The sequence below is a fragment of the Tripterygium wilfordii genome, chromosome 12, assembly GCF_013401445.1.
Source record: "Tripterygium wilfordii isolate XIE 37 chromosome 12, ASM1340144v1, whole genome shotgun sequence".
In the NCBI taxonomy this organism is placed as follows: Eukaryota; Viridiplantae; Streptophyta; class Magnoliopsida; order Celastrales; family Celastraceae; genus Tripterygium; species Tripterygium wilfordii.
In genome coordinates this window covers 3,901,242-3,927,986 of record NC_052243.1, presented here as the reverse complement: position 1 = coordinate 3,927,986, position 26,745 = coordinate 3,901,242, and the positions used below count along the sequence as shown (strand labels likewise).

The window sequence follows — 26,745 nt, the reverse complement described above, 5'->3', positions numbered from 1 at the left end:
ACCACATCTAATAATTGTCCGTTGAGAAGGAATCATTGACCGCTGTCCAGGCATGACTCCCTTTCCTGGATAGAAGGCAGTCTACTGTCTACTTAAGGATCTACAGGTCTTCTATAGTCCAAGGCCTCCAAGGTGGTTCCTTGCAACAGTGGGCCCGATGCGTCCTTCTATGCGATTTCTCAGCCCATATGTAGGTCCGTATTAGACTATAAGAGAGAGACACATAGGAATGAGCCCAGATCAAGTTAACAGAGATCCATTTTTGACGGCCCATCTAATTGTAGGCCAGTTCAAAAGTTTGCTCATGGTTTTAACCTGGATTTGTTACACTTACCTCTGCAAATACGATTGAGGATGTAAAGCAGCTTCGCACTATCTTCTTCTTGAAATTGTTAGAGAAAATTAAGCAGGGCAGCAAAGGCGTTTTTATTGCATTGACATTAGTGCCACTAACCCTAACTCTATAACACTAGTTTACGCTTTGATCCGAGTAACACTGCGGGGCACGTGGAGTCTCGTGTGAATTAGTAAGGACCACCTGATAAGACTAAATACTCTTGGGTGATTGATAGAGAAAGTAGTACCACGCGTGGGGGAAGGGTGAAAAGAACTCGCATTGAGAAGTGATACATTAGTGCACCAGTTGTCCCCCCGATCCTCTATCTATATAGCATATGATAAATTAATGAAGGAAGAACATATGATAAATTAATGAAGGAAGAACATATGATTAAAGTGTCATCCATCAAACAAAGTATCATTAGCTTTATAAATATGGAATCAAGCTAGAATTAGTTTCTAAAAGAGCATACACGGGTTAGTATCCTAGCACTCTCTCTCATGCGGGTCTATAGAGTGCCCTATTATTTTGTCATATTCAATTAGTCTCTCTATCTCTAAAGATAAGCTTAATTAAAACATCCTAAACCCATCGAGAACAAAAACATATAATTAACTAGGAAATTTAAATTAATTAATAAACCCTAAAAATATCTAATTTATTTTTTTTGGGTAATCGAGAACGACACCATATAAGTTTGTCCTTTTAGACATTCGAATGTAGGCTGTCAAGCGAACGCACAAAGAAGTTTTTTACCTAACGATATGATAGGTTGAGTCAAATCCAACTGTTTTTTACTTAACGATATGATAAATTGAGTCAAATCCTACTGTGGCCACAAAGATATTAGTCCTAGTGAGAATCGATAAAAATATGTGTGAGTGCTTATGCAACTGCAATTATTTTATGTCATCTTATGTTAATAAAGAAATAGCTTTGAGTCCTAACTAGTTGGGCTGGAGGTTTTAGACTGGCTGAGCTACATAGATATAAGATTATATCATATCGATTAATTCTCACATAAGGGTCCAATGTAATGGTGTAAATAAGGGTTTATGTTTACACCATTGATTTGAAACATGTGAGACCCAAAATAGTGGGTCTTACTTGTCATCTCACTCATCCACACCATTAAATTATTATTTTACACCATTACTTTAGACCCTTATGTGAGAATTCCTCATATATATATAATTCGGAAATGGAGGGCAAGATAATGCCACACACAATCATTTGCTTTATAGGCAAATTGGCACTCCCACTTTGATCTTCAAGTAGAATTTAAATAGGGAGAATATAACAAGCACTCACATTTTATTGGATCCTCTTAATTTTATATGTATTTTCCCTCTTATTCATTTGCTTTCTAATCATGATATAATGGCATCATTTGATAGGAACTAGGAAGAGATAGGAATTACCTTTTTTTATTTAATTCAATTATATACAAATAATCATCATGGTGATATAAAAATTGTCACGAAGATAATAACTTCATGCTCCTAAAATATATATATATATATAAATTAATAATTTTCAGATATCATATTATATGTTAAATAACACATCTATCTTGATCGAATTAAGGGGATAAACATGTTTTATTTTTAAGATAATTTATTTTGGTTCTTCCAACCTTTTTAACTAACAAGACAATAGAATATTGTTGCAAATTGTTGAATTTTCTTTCTAGTTATAATCATCGAGGTTTTGGATTTTCTATGAATATTGTCTTGGTGCCATCAAAGTACTAGAGAAAACGACCTTCTTTGACACTAGTAACAAGGCTATGCAATTTTGGACCCCGAAAGATGCCATTCCAACCCAAAATTTGCGACAATGAAGGCTTGCTAATTAATGCAATGTGTGATTTGAAATTCATAGAAAGTCGCATGTTGAGTGGTGACAAATTTAATCAATTAATTGCTTTTTTTTATAATTATGTACAACACCATATAAGTTTACTCTTTGCACATTTAATATTTTCTAAACTTGGGGCAATCAAGCCAGTGCATATAAAAATTTATCACCTGACGACTAGGGAAAGTTGGGCAAAAAATCTACACATGACTACAAGAGTATTGTTCAAAGTGGAAATTAAATTCAAGATTTTTCGAGTTCATATGATTTGATCCTATAAAAACCATATAAATTGCCGACTTTGATGCCTAAATTAAATGTTGCCTCCCAATTATTGGGTATATGTCAATGATGGAAACATCAAATGATTTTGATTGACAAAAAAGCAACAACTAATCCTCAAGTTTTTTTTTTTTCAAGATTCCCTCTATCTCAAGCAATTGAGCAATCAAAATCAAAGTGGTCGACAATGTACCCTAATGGCCTAATATTAATTTAAATACATCTAATAAAGGCATGACAAAAGCTTGTTAATCAATATTAATAGATGATTATATACAGTGACAATCGATAATCACGGTCATTATGACTTGCTCCCATTACTTTTTATTATTAATTATGACTTGGGAGAACTACAATACACAAAATAAACATACCAAATAAAGCATATATTATACTTAAATTTATCAAATCATCAATTCCCATTTTGTCCTTCATAATATTCATTACTCTCTCCATGTCGATCTTCGACATCCCAAAACTCTTGCATGTAATACTCAAACTTCTCGACCACACTTCCGGGCACCGACAACGACACTCTTAGGGCATCAAAATCTCCGATCACCGGCAAAATCAAGCAATAGATATCACTAGTCAGAGGACCCATATGCAATGGCTTGCCTTCACCAAAATCTAAATCCTCTAACCCTAATTTAGCCCATTGAGATATAACCAAACTCGTCGATAAGTCAGTTTTTACCGTTTTGTCCTCCAACAAATCGATCATCGACCTCACATAACCATCGGTTAATATTGATTTAGCCTCTTGGATTAACTTAACACCATGGTATAAGTTTTTGCTCATGACCAAATCCTCAACACTTGTCTCTGCACACCCTAGCACAAATCCATTCCCATAATACCCCTGGGGCACTTCTGGAATTAACTTCTTCCGAACATTGACCGAAAAAAGTAACTTGACATCCTGTGAAGGTAACAGGTCCAACGATCGAACCCAGGAGCGCCACGTGTGTGATGCCAGTACTTCAAAGGTGGTACACTTCAACGACGGCACACATTGTTGTTTCAGGCGCAGAATACGGGACGGAGTGAATGTGAACGACGTCGGGACCAGTGGCTGGGACTGTAAATATTGGTTGATGTTGTCGACGTCGGCGAGGTTATTCCTAGTATATCCGGGATGCGTGAAGGGTATTTTCGGCGGATCACGTGGTTTTACCACGTGGCGGCTGTGGAACGGAGTGATTGGAAGATCAAGATTCGGTTTCACAGTTATGTGGGCCCATGCGTGTAAGAACTGCGACGTGCCAATGCCGTCACATAGACAGTGGTTGATCGCGGTGGATAGTATCATGCCTCCACAACGGAGATTTGTTACCTTAAATAAAAAGAAAAGGCCTCCACGTCATTTACTATTTAAAAAAAATAAAAAAAGCAACAAAGTAAGTGTAAGTTATCAACGATGGGAGAGCAATATCATGAGATCATAGAGTGGTAGGGTCACACCTACTTTTCCATAGCCAAAATATTAAGCAGCATTGCTAGCTTTTCCTAACTATCTCAATATTTGACATGCACACATGATTCATATGAAAATCATGGGCTCACATATTCCACGTGATCTATATAAAATCATGTGCGTTCATTTTAACATTTAGTATAGCCTAGACAAAAATACTAAGATCTATAAAACTGTTATTTTTATAGCGTCATCAACAGGTGAGACGAGATTTACCAAGCTCAAAAACGGAGTCGTACATTATCGTTGGTTCTAGTTGCCTAGCACGACATGGTTGCCTAGGCGTTATAGCTTTAATGGGGCTCACAAAAAATTAAAAAGCTATATTTACATTTTATCGGTTTTACTAATCCAACCTTATATTTTTTGTTTGAACCAAAAATAAAAATTAACATGAAAAATATATAGAACATTTTTGGTTTATATCCAACGGTTTAGATTTGTCATTTAGTTTTTCTATTGAATTTTATTTTATTTCAAATAAAAAAATATATCATTAGATTCGTTAAGTAAATACTATACATTTATAATTTAAAAAAAAAAAACTTGATGCCCCAAAATGCTACAGCACGACGACTTGCTGTAGTTTTACCTCGGCAGGCCCCAGTCATCCGCACGGCATATGTTGTCTGTTACCTTAATTGCTACTAGCTACTACGTTTTCCCGGAAAATATATATGATTGAAATATAAGCACAATTTATTTTTTACGAAATATGTTATTGTAAATAGAATTTAGAAGAAATTTTGCACTTCTAACACATGTATAATTCTCTTAATTAAAATTGGATGAAAATTTGTTGAAAAAAAATGTATGTATATATGTATATGAAACGAATCTGACCTGGATAACAAGAGGAGGGATATCTATGAAGCAGTGAGAATCAACTCTGTACAAGAGCTTCCTCCAGGAGTTGTTTGGTTTCCTAGAAAACTGAAGGAATTCCTGGGAAGTGATATCCATGAAGGCTTGAGCAAAGACAGCACCTTCTCCATTGCAATCAACCTCAAGCTTCTGATCATCTTTTGTGGTGGCGGTGGGTCTAAGCCTCCCTGACAATGGGTAGTAGTGAACCAGAAGATTGGAGAGAGAATGCTTCAGAACATCTGGATTCAAAGATTTCTCAAAGAGGTAGAGATATTTGATTGAGAATCTCAAGAACTTCTGGTCATCGAGATTGGAGAGGTAGAGTGAATGCTTAGGAGTTGGGGTGCTTGGACAGATTAAGACTGGCTGGTGCTGGTAGAAGCAATCTGGGAGTTCTGGAGAGTCCAACATGATTGACTTTGTTTGAGAGAGAAGGAGAGGTTTTTGACTAGAGAAGAGAAACCGATGGGGGTGGTGAGATTGGAAGTGGCATGGATTTATTATATCTTTTAATCGGCGGAGAGAGAATTTATTCGGGGATTGTAGCATCTTTTTTTTCACTTGAATTAAATTTTACGGGAAAAAATAGTATTATTTAAAGAGGAAAAGAAAAACAAGAAGAATTCATTTTAGTGGCTGCACGCGGGTCTGATAAAATCTTAATTAAAACCATGCTTTAATTTTTAGAGACAAAGTCCTATGCGAAGCAACACATGCACTTACACTTGTTTTTTTATCGAGAGCCACGTCATACAAATTTGATCTTTTGAGCATTCAATATGAGTATATTAAAATTTACAGCCCAAACACACGAACAATATTGTTCACTTTGGGTTTATCGGCTCTCTATAGATATTTCAGACTAGCAAGATTTTGTTTTTGATGGGCCGTCAACAATAGTACTTAGGCCAAGAAAAGTGTTGTTAATGTGAAAAACTACGTGCTTTGTTTATAAGTCACTCGGCTAGGTTATACGAGACTAATGTAGAATTATAGTCTTGACACTCCCTTACACTTGTGAGTTGAGTTATGCCTAATCCAACAAGTTGAGTAAAGGCCTCGTCCAACTATCCGACAGCATGCACGACGAAATTCTCAACCCAAACACACCAACAATATTGTCCTCTTTGGGCTTGATGGTTCACTATGGATATATCAAGCCCACACGACTTCATTCTTCATGGAGCCTCGTTAATGGGTACTTAAGCCTAGAAAACATGTTGTCAATGTAAGAGAGTTTGGCCTTGCTTATAAGTCATTCGGCTGGTTCATGTCAGACCAATGTGAGATTAGCAACAAGCCATGGACACAACATATGCACATTCACATATACATACACCAACCCAAGATTCACATAAATCTAGTAGCAATCATGCATTTTCGTGATCTCTGATGATGATATGGACATCATGACAGTTTTAAAATAATAAGTTGAGATTTTGTGTATGAATTTGCTGTCAAGGAGTCCGTTGGGGGGGCATCAGATAAACCTTTCTGGAAAGGACTGGGGTAGTGCCTGGTGGAACTTGGAAGAGACATGAGGTTTTGTTTGTTGCAAGGACGATGGGGGACTACCATCATCAGAGCCACAGTGCCATTTCTGGTGCATACCATGTGGTCAATATCTGACCAGCTTTGTACTGCCTTTGTTTTTGCTCGACCAAAATATTCAAAGAACCTCAATAAAATAGCTTTCATTCTATGTACTATGCACACCTTCATCACCTTTCTATAAATCTAATCTCTTTTGCGTCTGTTTGATTTGTTTTCTGTTTTCTCGATTTGTGTATTTTTATTTTTTAAAAACATATTTGTTCATTTTCTATTTTTAATAATTTTTTATTTCCCGCATTTTCTAAAACGGATTACCTCGGACCGTGAGGATCCCACGAGCGAATAGAAAGTTGGATCTACAATGGACTCGCTTGTCGCCCCATCTACCGTCGCGACTCACGGGTAGAAGTTTTGTTTCAAACCTCGATTCGAGCAGGAGAAGTATGCCATGCTAATGTGTCTTGGATGATCCACATCTCAGGGTCAGGCGCTAATAAGCATATTGAACTATTCATGTAGCTGAGAGCCCTCATAGTCAAGGCACAACGACGCTATTATCAGGGTTTTCACTCTACCACTGAGCTAATAGCTCGTTGTGCGGGCCTCCCTTTTGAGCCCACAATGCCAAAAGCAAGAAATCTCACCACTCTCTTTTCTTTTTACATCCCTATGTCCCATCGTGTTTTTGGGATTGTTTTTGTTTTCCAAAAAATGAAAGCAAAAATGTGTGGAAAACAAGCATACCAAACAGACTCAGTTCGATCTCGCTTCTCCTGCAAACGAGCCTAATTTAGATTTAGATTAGAACTAAAAATTGAATTAAAAAAAAACAATTTTTTTGAGATTCTATATGTTTATATTATATACACAATCGTACGGCTCGGAAGTAAAAAACTGTGTTCCATTCCATGTATAAAAAAATTTGTCTTTCCAGATATAGAAGCATATCCTTCTGGGGCATGGCTCATTAGGTGAATATGAGAATAACCGAAATCTAATAAGAACTTGCTTTGTAGATTTGGTATAGATGCTTTGAGATGTGTTTGACAAGAACTAGATTCCAATTTTTCTTATTTAATTTAATTATATCCCTATAAGTCAAAAAGAAAACAAAATTATAAAGGAAAGTTGGGCTGTCTAATCTTCATGCAATCCTTGGAATACCAGTTACTTACCTGAATGAAAAAAAGTAGATTCTGAAACCCTAATCTGTATACAATTGCTTGATACTCTATAAGATATGTGTATATATATATATATATATATAGTGATAACACAAAAAAAAAAGCCTCTAATGTATGTCAGACACGTGACACCAAGATGTTGAGCATATGTTGTTGAGGTGTCGAAAAAGCTCTCATTTGAGCTGTCGATGTCCAAGGCACAACTGAAGCACCAAGAAGTGCAAATGATTCCCGAGGAGCTCCATCACAAAAACCCTCTAGTGATAACACTGCGAGGAATCAAAAACTCTAAGAAAATCATACTTCTATTAAGAAGGAAGAAGAGAGATCCACTTTTCGGAAAACTCTTCTAAAACTTAAGAAGGAATAAATCGTTTCTTAGGACCATCCAAATTAATAGTTCGAACCGAATTGATTGACTGCTCTAATCGATTGGTCTGTTATCGTCAAAGATATGTTAGTGACAACTGATCGAAACCCTGAAAAAAATTACCTAACCGCCATTAATAGACCGAAACCGACCGTGGACACCCCTATCTTTTCTTACCAAAATTGGACTACCCAATACCAAATAGATATGGACCTCCGCACCAAATAATTCTAAATCTCAGAACTTGTAATTTTTAATTACTAGAAAGGAGAGAGTTTTGAGTAGAGGAGCACTCTCAATTCCCGAATAACACCTGTACTTACTTGAACGTCGGAGAGTCTCTTCGAGGATCAACATGGACCCTATAGCTTACTCTTCTCCCATGCAAGTCATCCAGATCAGCCGAGTAATCGCTTCCAGATAGTTAGCCCGACGATCCTGATAGATCAGAAACTCGAGCAATTTTTAGACCCCAATCACATAGTATGATTCTTCCGAATATAATACCATAATAAATGAAATTTTTTTGGTTTCTAATTAATGTGAAGAGTTTGAGAGTCAAATTTTGCTTTAGAATTTGATACCCAATCCCATCACTTTTGCTTTGTGTGTTGACTAATTAATGTAGACAACAAGTATCATGTTTAATCATTCAAATCAAAGGGATCTAATTGGAACTGGAAATTTGCTAAAGATTTGGATCAGTAAAATAGAATATTAAAAGAATGGAGTAGTATAGATTACTTTCTAATTAAAGGGAATTGAGGGGGAGAACCTGCGCATCATTTTGGTCCACCAAAAGATTTTGTAAAATTTTCGAAAAATCATAAACGTGTAATATTTAACATAACGAATTCAATCGATACATCATATGTTTTTGTTCGAAACAAAAAACAAAATTTAAATTCATCGCGATTGAGTATGACAATTCTAAGTCGTTGGATATAAACTCAAAACATTAGATGTTTTGATATGAATGATTTGGGTGAATAAAATAGAATATAAAAAGAATGGAGGAGTAGTATGGATTAATTTGTAATTAAAGGGTGGGGGTTGAATATAATGGATGAATGAAGATATGGAATGATTATACTTTTGAAACAAATGGGTTACCACCATATCATCATATCTGATGACTGATCTCTCTTTCTTTTTTGTTGAGGTGACTAAAGCTAATCTCAGATTGTCAAGACTTGTTGCTTTATTCAAGTCGGCCAAGGCCCACATTATTGAATTGAGTCTGGGCTCCGACCCACATTATTGCAAGGCCGAGCTTAGCTATAAGTTGGCCGACCATGTTCTTCTAAGTTGGACTTAGGCCCATTCAAAGTTCTACTTAATCCGTTCGAAGCACCATTTTTTTGAATTAATACTTTTGAGGTCCAAAGGCCCAACTTGGATCCAAGTGTCCAACAATTTTTTAACTGCTCTTTTGTTGGCCCATTTCAACGACTTTAGTATTGTCCACCTTTTGGCTCTAAGGGAGGGGTGCACACCGGGTCCTGAAACCCAGTCCGACCCGGAGACCCGGTTCGACCTGGACCTTATCGGGCTGACCTGATAAGGTATTTATCGGACCGGGCCAAACCCGGCCCGGACCTTAGTTAACAGGTCCGGGTTCCGGGTTGATATTTGGTTAGTTATCTGACCCGATAACAAATTTAAACAGAATTATAGTTTTAAAATAAAAAATGAAAAGAGAAAACATTATTTCGATAAAAGAATTTAGGGTTCTCTACTTTACGAAATTCTTCTCCGTGATATCAATTTCTCCGCGACGGCCCCGGCGCGACCTGTGCATCACTGAGGTCTCACTGTCTCATCATCGGGGCCTCACCTCCTCACTCTGTACTCGCCTCCAGCGTCTCCCCCTCTGCTGCAGCCTCACTTGTCCTTGCCTTTGCCAGTTGAAGAAGGTGTTTTTCGGTTCAGATCTCAAGCTAGGTTAGTAATTATTTCATGTGATTTGTTCAAGTGTGATTCATTCTACTATTCTGGTTCAGATCTCAAGTTGGGTTAGTAATTATATTCCGATTGTTTTCTATAATGGACGAAAATTTGGAAATCGGCTCCTTTCCCTATTATTCATTGTTGAATGTTGATATATCATCGAGTAAATTTTTGCCGCAATCTTAGTTTTTATTGGAGCTCCTTTGTGAGTGATGCTTGTATGCGTGTTTGTTTCTTCTGTATGTATATCAGTATATGCCTTTTGTTTTTCTTGTGTCTTCCCTTCAACTAAGTCTGTTATTTAATGATATCAAATTATCAATAACCAGGTTTTAACTGCTTTTGGTGTAGAATTGCAAAATTCGTAAGTTTGAGATGAAGTATTGTTATCATGTATATGTTATGACTTGTTGGATTAACAATTTGTTTTCATTTTCTGGTAAAGGTAAAGCCCGGTCATTCAATTTCAATTTGTTCTTGCTCAAAGATGAAAAATGAATTCCTTAACCACCCGTAGGATACCACAACACTGTCATTGTCTTTTTTGTTCCTATGTTGTAGAACATGTGTATGAGTTAAATAACTATATTACTTGAATTGTTGCTGCAACTGAATCAATGAATTGGGTTCTTAATCAAACCAGGTTACCCCAAACCCGATAACCAGGTGATCCGAAACCCAATAACCCGATAATCCTTAATAGAGTTATTGGACCGGCTTAGGGATGGCAATTCGTGTCCTACCCGCCCCAATCTGCACGGATTTCCTCCGATCCGAGATTTGTGTGGGGCAGGGACGAGAGCAAAAATTTTCAACCCGCGCGGGTGCGGGGTGGGGGCGGGTATGCCTCCCGCTCCGACCCGACCCGCCCCGCACACTCGCCTTGCAATCCGCCCCACACCCCACCCCGCAATACATGTTTGTGTACATAATATATATATAAGATTTCTTTTAGAATATAGATAAATATTTGTTTATCTAAACATATATTAATTTGATATTATTATTAAAATCAAAGTTACTCCTAAACTTCTTTAATAAGTCTTAAATCTAAGTACTTAAACATTAAAACCCTATACATAATCTTTACAATACTCCTATACTCTTAATTAGATTGATTATTGAATAAACATTGATAAAAACATAAAACCCTAAATCTTAAATTAAATATAGTTTACTCCTAATTCAATTGAAGTGATGATAAAAAATAATTTAAGATCCCTAAACCCTAACTTAAATTGACTTGATTTGAACACATTGATTATAATATAGTAATAAACTAATAATGTCAAAATAGAGATTTGAATACTTAGTTTTAATCCAATATAAATAATCCCTAAACCCTAAGCACTAAATAATCCATGAACCCTAAACCCCTAAACCTAAGTACTAAATAATTTATAAACCCTAACCCCTAAACCTGATCGCTAAACCCTAAACCATATAATTAATCCAATATAAATAATTCCTAGACCCTAAGTCAATTGAATTGATATTGATAAAAATATAGGACTCTAAATCTTAAGTTAAATATGACCCTATACTCTTAAATCCTAATCTCCAAAACCCTAAAGGTCCTAAACCCTAAACCCTAAACCCCAAATCCTTAAAGACCCTAAACCTCTAAACCCCAAATCCTTAAAGACCCTAAACCTCTAAACCCCAAAACCCTAAAGACCCTAAACCCCAAAACCCTAAGGACCCTAAACCCTAAAGGCTTTGAACCCTAAACCTAAGCACTAAACCCTAAAGCCATAATATGACCCTCTACTCATTAATGTTGATAAAATCTTTAAGACCCTAAGATTTTATAAAATAAAATATAAAATCAAACAATTTAAAACTATAAATGTGTATAATATAAAATTTAAAATCAATACCATTAAGTAAAACTAAAATTATTTAATGGTGTTAAAAATATAATAGGTGGTATGTAAAGATAATAAATTAGTTGGCAAGTGTGACATGAAAATAGCTTGGGCTTGGGCGGGGCGGGGATCCGTAGGGATCCACGGAGACGTGCAGGGCGGGGACGGGGCATAAAAGTCGCCCAGAAGTGCGGGGCGGGGCGCGGGGCACCACCTGGAGGTGCTGGGTTATCGGATCGAGTCAGACCCGATCCGATAACTCGGAACCCGACCCGATATTCACCCCTACTAAGGGTTTTGTCCTCTTAGGACGCCTAAATAGTTGGAGAGTGATGGACCCACTTCTACAACTTGATGTATTGATTCTTGGCACAGCTTTGTCCGTTTTTAATGGGTGTCTCAAGTGTTTAAGGTTGAGCTCACACTTATAAATAATATCATTGGTTTACACCAAATTGATGTGAAACTTTATAAGTCTTAATGTTGAAAATTCCAATCATATTCACTTCAATGATATTGTTCATGCCAATTCTCGTGAATAAATAGGGTCTCGTAAGATTTTATTCTTCTTGGGCCATCTTACTTAACGATATGTAAACCCAAGAAAAAAAACCTCATTCAAGTGAGAGGGACGTGAGTTTTTACTTATAAACCCACATCAGTGATCTAAGATATGTCATAACACTTTGACAAAATCATTAATCTGCCTCATAATCTTCACTGGTCTGACAACCAGCATAACTTTTCTCGCCGGAATCGTAATATGCTCTCCGAACCTGATCTTCTTCGTCCCGAAGAAAATATCACTGTCAGCTGTCAAGACAATGAATGAAACAACGTCGTTTCAAAACAAAAAAACATCCCACGCTGAACGCACTTTCAAAGTTTCACCTTTCCTTGAACCTAAAGCGACGACGTCGTCTGGTATTCTCATTGAATCTAGCAAAATCAATAATGGGCCCCACGGACTTCGTTAAACAAATATATCCGTAGTTTGTCGTTACAGGAGCGAAAGACGGGCGCGTGATGGCCTGAGCCACCAAAGCTAGCAAAAATCCATATTTCTCTTGTCGCTGCTTACGCTCGCTTCTCCGATCACGACGAGATAAAGAATCTTGATCTCTACAAACGCTTCGTAACTATAATCATTCACCTTTGAGGCTTTGACCAACACTCGGATCGAATTCCGAGTTCCAGTTTCAGAGCTGAAAAATTCGACGCGAATGCAGGGGATTTGGTGCGGGTTAGGGTTCTTGAAACCGATTTGAGTGGAAGATGATGTGATTCGTGAAGCGAATTGGGAGAAATTGAGTGTGGAAATCAGATGTGGAGTGGGGGGTTTTGTCGGATGCTTTTGGTTCGCGGGAAAACAAGGTGGAAGTTGCAGACTTGTGGAGTTTGATTCCAGAGGATAAGAGAGTAATCGCGCGAGAAGCACAGAAGGAAGTAAGTAGCTTTTTAACTGCAAAATTTATTTGGTTGCCAATTATGGAATGATCTTTAATATCCACGCGCACTCACATATAAAGAAAGTCTTCTGTTTCACAAGATTCTTCGTGAATTTCCCATTTATGACAATTTTAGAACGTAATTAGTGTTTATGATTTTCTGAGGTGCAATCCTGCACTTTTTCTAATGAAGTTTTGTGGTTTCAATTTAGTTTTAATTTTCTTCTAAAAAATCGACAAAAAAGATCAAATTTAATCAGTATTTCTAGGCTTCTTCAAGAATGATTTTGAATTTTCAATAAAACTTATCACCATATGTGAAACCTTGTCACTGCTCTGATTTACAAGGCCTTGTTAAAACATGATGCATTAGAAGCATAAGGTATGTATCCTATTTTTGTTTGGTATTGATTTGGAGAAGATGGACCATTTTAATCTCGTTTTCATTTTAAATGATGTCTAGTTTATAGTGATTTTGATGGAAGTCATTTCCAGGAATGGCAACTCCAGTTGAGCCACCAAATGGAGTTACGATTCATGGGAAGCATTACTACTCCATGTGGCAAACATTGTTTGAGATTGATACTAAATATGTGCCCATAAAGCCGATTGGTCGAGGAGCCTATGGTATTGTATGTTCTTCTGTAAATCGAGAGACCAATGAGAAGGTTGCTATTAAAAAGATACATAATGCTTTTGAGAATCGTATTGATGCACTAAGAACTCTGCGTGAACTAAAGCTACTTCGTCATCTTCGTCATGAAAACGTGATTGCTTTGAAAGATGTAATGATGCCTATCCATAGGAGAAGTTTCAAGGATGTCTATTTGGTTTATGAACTCATGGATACTGATCTGCATCAGATTATCAAATCTTCTCAACTTCTTAGCAATGATCACTGCCAATATTTTTTCTTCCAGGTATGTCTTAGATGGTTCCATTGTTGTTATCCATAGGAACATAAGCGGGTAGTTATGCAATCATGAGCAATCTCCATCCCTAGTAGTTTCTAAACTTTTAATAGTAATTGATGAATTGTCTCGTGGAAGTGCTTTTTCAGTTTTTGGTAGATTTAAGCAATACTATTTGACTGATGTTGAATACTTGTATCATAATTTGCATGGAATTGTGAAAATTTTAACTGATTGCTATGCCAATTAATTTGGAATTACTTCAGATAAATGTTTTACATGCTTCTCAACCTTTTGTTGACCCAAGAGGCTATATTAACTGGCTGGAATTCTTTACTTCATCGAAAGAGAATGGTTATTGGCTCCATCTTTCCCTTGAAATCAAATATCATATGACGTCTTCAGAATTGTGAAATGATTGTAATGACTATCTTTTCGGAATAGCCTTATACATAAGGATTAAATCCATCCTTTATTGTGACTTTATACGCTGTTTTGGCTGACTGGCATGCCGTACTCCTTCATGTTTGCCATACCATTTGAAATAAGTTTTTTTGTGAAATGGTTTAAAGGTAGCTGATAACAGTATAAAAGGATTTTTGAAAATCATATTCAGTCATTTGTTTTCTGCTCTATGGCTATGCTTAAGTGCTTAGCCCAAGTTATTCACTTTGCTAGACGTAGTTTGTAGTTCAGTCTATTTCAGAACAATTAAAGCTCTTTGGACAAATGCTACATCTCTCTGGAATGGACAAATGATTCTCGGAATGGCATGTTGCTTAGGGTGTCAACTTTATGTTACTCATAAAATTCTTTTCTTCTGAGTTCAAATAGTATATGTTAATGACTCAACCATTAGATGGTCACTTTTGTCCAACTATCCAGAACGCTTGGGCATAAGACCTTATGTTGCTGTTTCATACTGATTGAATTGAATGCAGTATAAAGTTGCAATAGAGATATATAAAACAATATTTGTGTATCTTCATCAGATTTTCCATCTATTTCAGTGATTGGTCCAATCTTCTGCCGTGTACTACTGAATGGCTTGTGCTTCCAGTTGTATAAAATAGTTTATTTCCATAAAGGTCATAGCTGCTAACTGAATCACATATGATACTGCCGGTCCTGTTAAAATCGAGGAAGTTGCTTCATTTTCAATTGTGTTGTGGTGGGTACTCTTCCAGCCATACTATGCTCGTGCTTGGGCAACAGTCATGTGAATAAATATCATCTAAATGCCAAACTCTGAGAGAGAGTTTTTCTAATACTTGTATTTCACTCTTGGTACTTTTTAGATACATTAGTAACATTTTCAATCTCCTAGTTTGTTTGTACTTAAATATGTTAACGCTCAGTATGAAGCATATGGTCTTAAACTGGGCATATTGTTGTCTTCTTTAGACTGATTCATTTTTCCTGGTGCAGCTGCTTCGAGGTCTTAAGTATCTTCACTCCGCAAACATTCTTCACCGTGACTTGAAGCCTGGGAACCTTCTAGTGAATGCAAACTGTGACCTGAAAATATGTGATTTTGGGCTGGCACGCACTAGTACAGGCAAGGGCGAATTCATGACCGAGTATGTTGTTACTCGCTGGTATCGAGCCCCAGAGCTCCTCCTTTGCTGTGACAATTATGGAACATCGATTGATGTATGGTCTGTTGGATGCATCTTTGCGGAGCTTCTTGGCCGAAAGCCTATCTTTCCTGGCACAGAGTGTCTGAACCAGCTCAAGCTTATTATCAATATCCTTGGCAGCCAGAGGGAAGAGGATCTCGAATTTATTGATAACCCAAAGGCAAGAAAATACATCAAAACACTCCCATATTCTGCCGGTTCCCCGTTTTCCCGTCTTTACCCTAATGCTCATCCTATGGCAATTGATTTGCTGCAAAAGATGCTTGTTTTTGATCCATCGAAGCGGATTAGTGTGACAGAAGCACTCCAACATCCTTACATGTCTGCACTGTATGATTCCAATCGTGATCCCCCTGCTCAAGTGCCGATTGATCTTGACATAGATGAGGATTTGGCAGAAGAAATGATTAGGGAGATGATGTGGAAGGAAATTCTCTGCTATCATCCTGAAGTTGCTGCAGCAAATGGGGAGTCGTGCTCCTAATCCTTTTGTTTCTGAATTCTACAGGGGCATTGGGTGGCTGCTTTTCTTGAAGGGGAGTATATTTTTAATTAGTCGTTTAAGCTAGTTTTTCGCTTCTTTTCATTTTAAAAAACTTTTTAGTTTATCTATGCTTCCCTGCTTATTTGCTTAAAATAAAGTAAAATGGCATGCGTTGGCCACTAGCTGCTAATGCATTCAGCTACTAACTTTTGTTGGTGAGAAAGTGTGTATGAGTTTAAGCTCTGTATGGAATGAAGTTGTATGATTTGTACATATATGCTGTTGTAATGTCTGGAGAATACGTTGGTTGTAAATTATGTACGAGACAATGTTACTCTGACCGTTGAAGTTTATGAGAATAACATCTTCATTTTCTAGCATGTTAAAAATAATCTGCACACTGTATATGCACGCATACTTGAATGCGTCCAGAAAGCTGTAATATAACCGATGTTAGCTTGATGTTCACGTATTTTGTCATGATAGCTGCCTGCTTGATGCTCTGCGTACTGGGTAAGCCAAGTGGTTGAATTTGAAATGGTTCCTTGTTTTGATGTATTTTTTTCTTCATGTGGGGTATAATACTACAGACATGTATAGTACTTCAGCTTTAGATGATTCTCTGCCAAGGAGAAAACAAAGAATAGCAAGTCGGGTATAATTATCTTATTTTGTGTTGCTTTGTTTTTGTAGCCTAATTCTGTGGTGGGAAAACATTTTTAGTTTCTGGAATATATATTTTACATCAGGACAGTATTAGGACATGTGCCTTTGTTTCTTACAGAGTTTGCCTTTTTGTTTTCAGCCAAATTGGATGTCCATTAGTAAAATTAGTACAAATCATACAATTGCACGACCCACTGAGAGACTTCAACATAAGCAATTCCAGCACAACACTAGCTATGCAGCTCATACAGAGTGCGAGAGCAGGCCTTTGACCTCACAAGAGGTTTTACAGTCGGATTGAACCGGGTACCGGACAGTCACCCAGTACAATTCAGCTTAAAAATTAGATGTGTCGGACCGGTCAAAACTGGGCATGTGCCGGACTGCTCAAAACGGTAATAAAACCGGTTGACCGTTCGGTTGACAAACACCAACCGAATGGTTTTACTTTGTTTTTTTTTTTTTTTTTAAATACTATTGAGAAATATTCTTTTCATTGGAATCGAATTTTGAACACACATATGTGTAATTCAATTAATTGTCAATCGAGGGGTGAGGCACGCCTCATTAATAGTGGTTTGCCTTTTTTGTTTAACAGGATATGGATAGTGATAAGATTAGGACATTCTGTGTCAGCTTGTGCAGCTATTTTTCTTTAAATATATAATATAGCACACATGCCGTACGTGTTCAACTAGATTAAGATGGAAAATAAAACAGCAGCCCATATATTTGAACTCATTAATTCTAATACCTATCAACGTATATAATTAGATATGCTAGTTGATCTCAAAGTTGTAAAATAATAATAAAAAGAAAAGAAGCAAAGCATGATTTTAATTGACTTTAAGAAATTGTTATTAGACAAAGTATGAAAGAGTTAATAGTTATTTTCCATACAGGAATAAAACCGCCCGGGTGGGAGTCAACCAAGGGACATGTGTCACATGAAGAGCGGATCAAGGGATAGGATAGCTAGTTATGAAGATCTCATACTTAAAAGCATGCAATCGGTCACTCTGATCGATTGTTCTGATTTAGAAACATCAAATTAGGAAAACCAATTAATTTTTTAAATTAAGGAGGATCTCCAAAATCTTGAAAAGGACACTATATAAACCGGAAGAAAAAAGAAGATTAAAGTCTAAAAGATGATTTTTTTTGCCTATTCACTTAGACTATTTGAAATAAGAGACTGATTTGAGTGTTCCAGCGTCTCCGATCACCACCACAAAATCATTGTAGCCATTGACCTTATCTTATTTTAGTTATCCAAAGATCAAGTAAAGGGTCGAATGATCCTCATGCCCATTATCCTCAGAACGGCCTAGGAAGGAGGAATTTGTACTCCACATTGACTTTGACTGCTCAAACCTAAAATCTAAAGCCCATCTTTAGGAACTCGATTAACACATGCATGTACATAAAAAGTCACCGACGATCGAGTCAATTAATCATTATCTGGTTTATATATTGACATAATGCATGTTGAGCTTCTAAGGAAATTCTCCCTTGACTCTACATAAGTACTTGCAATTTAAGCTCTCTCACATGGTAAAAGGTCGGCTAGCTTAGGCATGAAGGCAAGTATTGTGAATGGAAAAAGAGCCCTAGACACACATAAGAAAGAACATATATATATATACCAAGTACTTATTATACCTAGAACAATTCTATGGAATCAATCAACAATTCAATTCCCTCAAGGACAAACTTGTGTATATATAGCTTTACATTGTTGCACATTTATGTTTAAACCCAAAAAAAAAAAAAAAAAGTAAAGTTAACTTAGCAACTTGGGACTTTGCCAAGTAACTTCAAGGCCCTAAAAGAACAAACAATATGTAGTAACACCTTTAAAGTAAAGGGTGTGTCTTATGATCTCAGCTAAGGAGAGACTTGCCAAGACATATATGAATGAAGAGCCAACTAATTAAGTAGCCTGTCAAGTTTAATCCATTTGTGTATCTTTTGAAACTTAAACAAGCTTCATTTTTTCATGACCAAATTTTGAAGATTGTGATTCCACTTTCATGCATGCTTGAAGCTTGAAGATCTTCTCTCTTCTGTGCTATCTTTTAGGGACCGCATTGTTGTATCAATCTACTTGATTGATATATGTGTGTGTGTGCGTGTATATATATATCTATATAAAAACGTACCATCATACAACTTTTACACTACACCCAACAATACTGATCAAGTTGTGTGTCTGTATGAAAGTTACAAAGGAAGATCTTTTGTAAGATGAGATGAGGTTGTCATAATTGATATGTCGTCTCTCAATTTTTTTTGACTTTATAGTGAAGGGGATGTATGTCTTTCGCTAGACTTTTCTTATGTTGCAAATGAGGAAGGGAGGAAGGAAGGAGGTGGGTCTTTATTATTGGATCTGGAACTCTGCACTTCGTGCATGAACGAACAATACTGGAATAAGGAAGAAGATGGAATATAGCGTGGAAATGGGCAGGACCTGAGCGAATAAGAATGTTCCTTTGGTAGTCTTGAAAGGGTGTATTCTTACTAACAAGGAACGAAATTGGAGACATATTAGCAATGAAGTTAACTGTGCAAGTTGCCTTGTGAAACAGGAGGACATTTTGCATGTGCTCCGTGATTGTTCTTTAGTTCGGCAGTTTTGGAATAGATTTGTCCCCTTGCAATATAGAAAGGGAGTTTTTTGCAATGAGTTTAAAGGATTGGATTATTATGAACAAGCTAAATATTCCGAGTAGTTCTGATTGGTGTTGTGTTTTTGCGGTGGCAATATGGCGGTTATGGTTCTAGAGGAATCAATGTGTCTTTAATGGAGTGAAAGGGTGTGTAAACCAATGGGTGGAGGATGTTATTGACAGATCTTTTGAAATTCTTAGAGTTAGCAGTACTCTTGGGGACCAAAAGCGGACAAGAAGCAAGGTAGAGGGGCTAATTGGATGGAGACCATCGTATGTCTGATGTGTTAAGTAAACACAGATGGGGCTTTTAGTTCATCCACAGAGCTAGCAAGGGCAGGAGGGCTGATAAGGGACAATCATGGGCAATGGATGGGAGGTTTCGATATGAACATCGGCAAATGCTCCATAACAGGAGGGGAGTTGTGGGCAATATTTCAAGGTTTTGGTGCTAGTTTGGAATAAGGGCTTCAGGGATGTTATAGTGGAAGCTGATAGCATGTGTGCTATAAGGATCATACATAAGCAAGAAAGGCAGCCAACATCCATCTTTCCTTGCTTCAAGGTATTTGGGAGATATGTTAGCAATGAATCGGAAAGTTTCTTTTGTCCATGTTTATCACGAAGGCAACCGAGCAGCAGACTACCTTGCTAGAATTGTTGCAAACTTTCCCCTTGGATGTCATCAGCTGGACCAGCCACCAAATAAGCTTGTTACTATAATGATGCAAGACTGTATGGGAGTTTGCTTCCCTAGAAGTGTAGTTGTTTAGTTCTTTGTTGAACTCCTTTTTTTATCAAAAATAAAAATAAAAATAAAAATAGGAGAGTATATAATTTTTAATCCAATAATTTGAGAGATGTGTCACATCACATCATACTTTCATTTTTCCATTTTTAAAACTTGTCGTATTTTTTCTCCAACATTATACGTAAATTGTAGACTCTAGGAAATTATAGTCCCAAATCCCTTACTACCATTGCATTTTTTTGTTCAAGAGGTAAAATGTGAGGGATGCGGGTTGTAATTACTCTATAAATCTTAATGCCTAAACACTAAATCTTAACTCTTGAATTCTAATACTACTTAAAAAAAACCTTTAAGACCACCCACAGTAGTTACTGGGTATTGAAACGGGACTGTAAATATAGAGTTTTGATTAAAAGAAGCCTCCATTAGAAACTGGGAAAGAGACTGTAAATTTACGAATACTACAGAAAGACGGTAGATGCACCGATCTATTGTAGCAAACTAGGTGATTATTTTAAGGGAAATTTTATTTACACCACATAAAGTACTAAGTTTATATCATTTTTTTTTACCTTATAAGTTTACACCAAATATTTAATGGATATCCTAAACTACCCTTAATTTAAAAAATTATGATTAACAAAGTGTTAAGTTTACACATCTCATTAAAAGTGTTAAGTTTACGCACCTCATCAATTGAACTAAAATTATATTTTGTATTTCAGTCAAGTATTTGGCAATGATTGTTTCGTTAAAATTGAACTGCTATGAAACAAGATGAATCAGGAAAATTCAAAATGTTGGATTTAGTTAAGTCAAATCACTGCACAAAGCTCTCATCCACATGATTGCTGTTTAGAATTTTTTACCATAAAACTTACAGGAACAAGTTGCTACTAGACCCATATCCAATCTGACATTATTCCAAGAAAGATATCAATAATTAATCATAAAATTTTATTGTGAAGTCGTTATACAAATTAAAAAGTAGAATGAATGTAAACCTACAGATTATTTAAACATATACAAGAAGCTAAAAATGAATGAAGCCTTACAAATTATTCACCATTTAATCCATTTTAGGTTGCCAAATAGAAATTGGAAACTGTATCCCTTTTGCATCTAACGTATGATAACGATACCAACCATCCCCAGTTTTAGATGGTTTTCCTTTTAGTAAGAATGGGCAACCACATTTCTTCGTGCCAGTAGACATACGTTTTTTTACATTCTTTGCCTCATTACTAACCATGGGCCTATATGAACCAAACCGTTCACAAGCAAGTAATACTCGTGACTTCCTACTACTTCCACCAAAATCAGAGGTTCTAATTGTGAGGACATGTCCAGCTTGTATAGCAGCCCCTCGTGCCCAAGAAATTAAATGATCTTTACTTTTGTATATCTAGTAGACCGGAAAAAAATTAGTTAACATATATTAACAACTAAAATACATAGAAACAATGATAAAGGCATACTCACACCATATGTGATAAATTCACTACTATAATCAACCATGAATAATTCACCATTTATCATAGTCTCTTTCGTAGATGCATCCTCCTACATTGACAGAATATATAATTAGTGAAACTGAACATTTTTTTTGAAGACAAAAAAAGGCAAAAACTTCTACAAAGAAACAAAACATATACTAAACCCGTTAAACATGGTTGGCCTATGCCCGGTAAAACAAAGAACAAAAAAATGGAGCATGTAAATTATTAGAGTAAATTTTTGCAATTCCTACACTTCTATATTCATGACAACACTGCTACTCAGAAGTCCCTTAAATCATCATTAATTGAAATTAACATATTTACTCCAAACTTGATAACATATACCTAGAAAACGGGTATAATTGACTTTGAAATTGGTAAGATAATATTGATATGTGATGTGCATATTATTATACACATTTTTGCTTATGTTTTTAGGTTGAATTGACATTTTGTTTATCGAAGTAAGATCAGATTTTACATAAATTATATTTTTTGTGCTTTTTCAGCTCCTTACGCTCAACAGCTGCTCAACCCATGCTCGAGCATAGATGTCTCAATATTGACCAGCAGCTAGCGCTCAACAGATGCTCAACAGGCGCTCAACAGCATAGATGTCACAATATTGATTCGTGCACTTGCGAGTACAAACTGAGTTTTGAATCGTTATAATTTTAGTGGGTCAGAATCTCACATCAATATGCATAAGACAATAGATTCCAATAAAACACGGAGTATACTATTCCCAAGCAAGAAAACACAGTATATTATTCTAAATCGATCACTAAATAGAGCAGTTCATGTGCAAACAATAAGCACATTCTCTAGACACAAGTGAATTAAATTCAGCATGTATGATAGGTTCTAGACAACCATGTTAAAAAAAAATTATCACTAACACGTAACCTTGTTGTTGCCAAGGATGAAAACAACTGGTAAGAAACCTAATCAACAAGGAAACTACAACACAGAGAGTTTTAGACGTACAAAAACCAACAATAACCCAAACTCAAATCCAACTCAAAATCTTTTTCTCAAATATATCGATACCTTGTATCGATTTAGATTCATAAAATTGGATTAGACAAATAATCAGAGGGCATTTGTTGATCTTTTCGTATATGAGACAAACCCTAAAAAACTTACCTCTACGCCATCACCGTTCTTTATATAGTCGACAATGTTCTTTTCAAGTTGTTGAAGTTGATAGTCATTCGTATAATCCTTATGTGAATCGTTATCTTCCATCTTCAACACTTCTTTAATAAATCTTGCGTTGAAAAGTTTTTGGCCTATAGAATTATATCTCTTTTTTGAGAGAATTTATGTGTAAACTTAGTAGTTTATGTGGTGTAAATAAAATTTCCCTTATTTTAATCATAAAAATTCAGCTATTTCCCTTTTTTTTTATTAAAATAAATCATTCATTATCACGTTTTCTTTCCTCGATATTTCTTCTCCTCTCTCAACGTCGAACAACAGACACGATTTCTCCTCTCTCTGTTCGGCGGCTGCTAAGCCCCTTTTTCCAGAATGTGAGGCCCATTTCCCTACGTCACGTAATGTCCAAACTGCCCTTTATGTAGTTTAGAATATGCATATTCATCCCTATATTTTTTATGCTGCAATCAGGTGCTCACCTACCACCTACTAGTGTAAGCCAACAATTAATTCCGGCACTAACCGGCGGTCAAAATATTTAAAAATATAAAATAAAAAGTAAAAAATATTGATTTTTATTTTATTTTATTTATGAATGGTTGTCTGGCTCACCAGCTGTAGAATTGGACGGTTGTAGAAATTTCTTCTCTACCTCACATGCCCCAATCGCTTTGCTTCTCCTCCAACAAGGCCTACCCTAGGAGATTCCACTACTTTTATTCTCCATTTTCAATTTCTTATTGATTTTCTCTCATTTTCTTTTTCATCATTTTGTTCTATAAATTGACCCTCCAACTCCTTCACAAACCTCTTCCTCTTCTCTTCTTCCCCCTCTTTAGATTTCTGGCTTATTTTCTTGCTCTTCTAGTTTTTAGGGCTGAAGCTCTGCTGCTTTTGGGTCTCTCTCTCTGTGTTTTTCTTCGTCTTCTCTTTGTGGGTTTTGTTCTTTCGTTTGTTTCGTTTTTGGGTTTGTGCCAAGAACCCACAAAAAGTCAAACTATCTTGACAGCTAGAATCTCTGTTTTTTTTATTTTTTATTTTGTTGCTTCTGATCTGTGGCTGTTCTGTTGTAGTCAAGCTTTCGTTTGTGTAAAATATCTGGATGCTGGAGATCTTGATCTGAATGTTTGAGATTCATGCCTCCAGTTCTTAGTGAAATCCTCCTGTCTGGGTTTATGGTCGGATCCTCTCTTAGACGCAGGACCCATCTTGTTCAATCCTTCTCTGTTGTATTCCTTTACTGGTTCTATGTTTTTTCATAAATAACTTTCTCTTCACTGCCTGCCACATACAAAGATAACTATATATATATATCATATATGGCGTCTTCTAGTGGGAATTCAAGCTCAGTCTCCATTACCCAGCTTCAGAACTCAGGATCTGAAGAGGAAATGATGGACCAGAGAAAAAGGAAGAGAAAGCAATCAAACCGGGAATCTGCAAGAAGATCCAGGATGAGAAAACAGAAACACTTGGATGATTTGATGGCTGGAGTGGTTGAATTAAGGAAGGAAAATGACCAAATCTTCACAAGCATCAATGTCAAAACACAAAACTTGCTGAATATTGAGGCTGAAAACTCCATTTTGAGAGCTCAAATGATGGAGTTAGGCCATAGACTCGAGTCTCTGAGTGAGATCCTTCACTTTATCAACAACCCATCTAATGGTGTTTTTGAGACTCATCATCATCATGAGGACATGCTTCATCATGATCATGACCATAATCTGCTTTATCTTAACCAGCAACCAATCATGGCATCTGCAGATTATACCTTCCCATATTGATAAAATAGTCAATTAGGGGGTTCGATTTATTGTCATAATTAGTAGTATTTTGAGTATGCCGAGTCATATGATTATGAATGGTAAATTAAGGGAAAAATGGTGATTTGAGTACTTGTGGAGGTAAATAAGCTCTGTGTGTGAAAAAATGGTGTGGGAAGACTGAAGAGTCCTTGATGTATTGTGCCTGCTTGGCAATATTATATATATAGTGTTCCACATTATATTTAGTTTTTTTAGCTAATCGTTACTTTTTCTTTGATTTTGGTGAATTAATAGAATACATATATGTATAGAGATACACACACGCACGCACGCAAGAAACATGTATGACATTAAAAGGATATTTTTTTTTAGAACTAAACAAGTTTACCCTTTAGATATTCGATATGGATCTAAACCCGGGTCGTCAACCCCGTACGTACATAAAATTTCCAACTGACGACAGAGTAAATTGGACCAAAACCCATCACGTGACCTACCTTTTTAAAAGGATTTTTCATGCTGCTACAGGACACACACATATCAACACATTGTTATGTACCTTGTCATTTGTAAAGCATATTCTTTTGATATTCAATTTTATATTTGTTCCCAACTCATATATATAATATAGAAAATGCTAGAGATCCTCAAAATTTAACTTCCAAAAGTCCTCCAAATCTATGTGGTATTAAAATAATCATTGATTAAAAACACATACGTAGGGCCCACTTCACATCCAACACTCCACAATAAATGAGGGACTTTTGAGGATCATTTTTCGGGTCTCAAGCATTATCCTATAATATATTTTTTTTGTCCAATGAAGCTGGTGGACATGTTAGGACAAAGTCAATAGGCAGATAACAACAAAGAAGCTATACATATCTATGTTGTAATTATATACGTTAGTGGAGTTCTTGATAAAACTCTAAAGGTTGTCTAATATGGCTGCGCCAATCAACTGTTAAGAGATTCTATCTTTTTTGTTTAATCAAATCCTTCAGTTTAATTTAACTAGCCAAATGAGGCACTAATAAAGCATGTTAGAACTAAAGAAAAGGCAAGCAAGACAAGCACAAGATTGTGGAACACCAAATGAACGCATTATAGCATATTATGAAGCGTTGGGTAAAACCTTATCTTTTTTTCATGTTTAAAATGAAAGTAAATTATAAAATAAGATGTTAATTGTTTGATGAAATAAATTAATAAAATGAAAAGAAAAAAAAACAACCGAACGCTAAGCATAATTTTAAAGTTAGAGCAGACCCCATCGATTGTCACCTGTTTGGCATAAGCTTGGCCGCTACCGGTACCACTTGCGGCTCCGTTGTTCCAAACAGTAACAAGAAGTGTATTTTGTAATATATTTACTTATGCATGCCAAAAATGTGGTTTTGCATTATATACATGGTTTTGGTGAAAAGAAGCCTAAACCAATAAACAATAACTATTAAAAAGAAAATTAAAAAAAAAGGCCAATAAAGTAGGTAATTTTAGGTAGACGTACAATAAATATTAATCTTACAAAAGCCAGAAAATTATGTAAGAGGAAAGCGAAATAAAATGTCTTTTATTGTCCAAAAAAAGGATTGCATTTGAGTTGAGTATGGTGTCATTTTCTTTTGTCTTAGTTTTAGTGGGAAGGTAAGCAATTTAATTTCAATGGCTTTAAATGTTAGGTCATAGATATGGCATCGAGAACCAACTTGGCAAACTCTCAATGGCTCCAAGGAATGGTTAGGTCATGAATTCAAAGGGTTCCAAGAAAGGGAGTTAGATTATATGCTGTCTCACTTTCAATATAGGGTGGAGTCAGGATTTTAGATAAAGATTTTTTTTGCCCTCCTTTATCTAAAATCCTAGGAATCGATGAGCCGAATTCGAGTATCACAACTTGAGTTCGTTTTGTTAGAAATAGAATCCAAACACATCAACAAACTCTTCCGTACTTGTGTATTCGGTTATTATTCGCTTTAGGCCATCGATCCG

The 26,745-nt window shown here is 36.2% G+C and overlaps 3 protein-coding genes across 5 annotated transcripts; 2 read left to right on the top strand and 1 right to left on the bottom strand.

Annotated features, from left to right (window-relative positions):
• Window positions 1-1,851: 1,851 nt before the first annotated feature.
• LOC120010425 (bZIP transcription factor 44-like) lies at window positions 1,852-25,006 on the top strand. Of its 3 annotated transcripts, none has more exons than XM_038861225.1 (2): window positions 1,852-1,864; window positions 24,286-25,006. In XM_038861225.1, the coding sequence occupies exon 2, from the start codon at window positions 24,304-24,306 to the stop codon at window positions 24,769-24,771; it is 468 nt and encodes a 155-aa protein (XP_038717153.1). In that variant the 5' UTR covers window positions 1,852-1,864; window positions 24,286-24,303; the 3' UTR covers window positions 24,772-25,006. The 3 variants fall into 3 exon arrangements, with proteins under 3 accessions (XP_038717153.1, XP_038717152.1, XP_038717151.1); XM_038861224.1 differs by lacking the exon at window positions 1,852-1,864 and adding an exon at window positions 7,632-7,647; XM_038861223.1 differs by lacking the exon at window positions 1,852-1,864 and adding an exon at window positions 17,574-17,578 and having other exon boundaries at window positions 24,289-25,006.
• LOC120010423 (alcohol acyltransferase 9) lies at window positions 2,718-5,326 on the bottom strand. The gene is made up of 2 exons (XM_038861221.1): window positions 4,803-5,326; window positions 2,718-3,818 (listed from the first exon to the last, which is right to left on the bottom strand). Exons 1-2 carry the CDS (start codon window positions 5,235-5,237, stop codon window positions 2,895-2,897), a joined length of 1,359 nt encoding a protein of 452 aa, XP_038717149.1. The 5' UTR covers window positions 5,238-5,326; the 3' UTR covers window positions 2,718-2,894.
• LOC120010424 (mitogen-activated protein kinase homolog NTF3) lies at window positions 12,757-16,615 on the top strand. Its single transcript, XM_038861222.1, has 3 exons — window positions 12,757-13,198; window positions 13,696-14,120; window positions 15,540-16,615. Exons 2-3 carry the CDS (start codon window positions 13,698-13,700, stop codon window positions 16,233-16,235), a joined length of 1,119 nt encoding a protein of 372 aa, XP_038717150.1. The 5' UTR covers window positions 12,757-13,198; window positions 13,696-13,697; the 3' UTR covers window positions 16,236-16,615.
• Window positions 25,007-26,745: the final 1,739 nt, after the last annotated feature.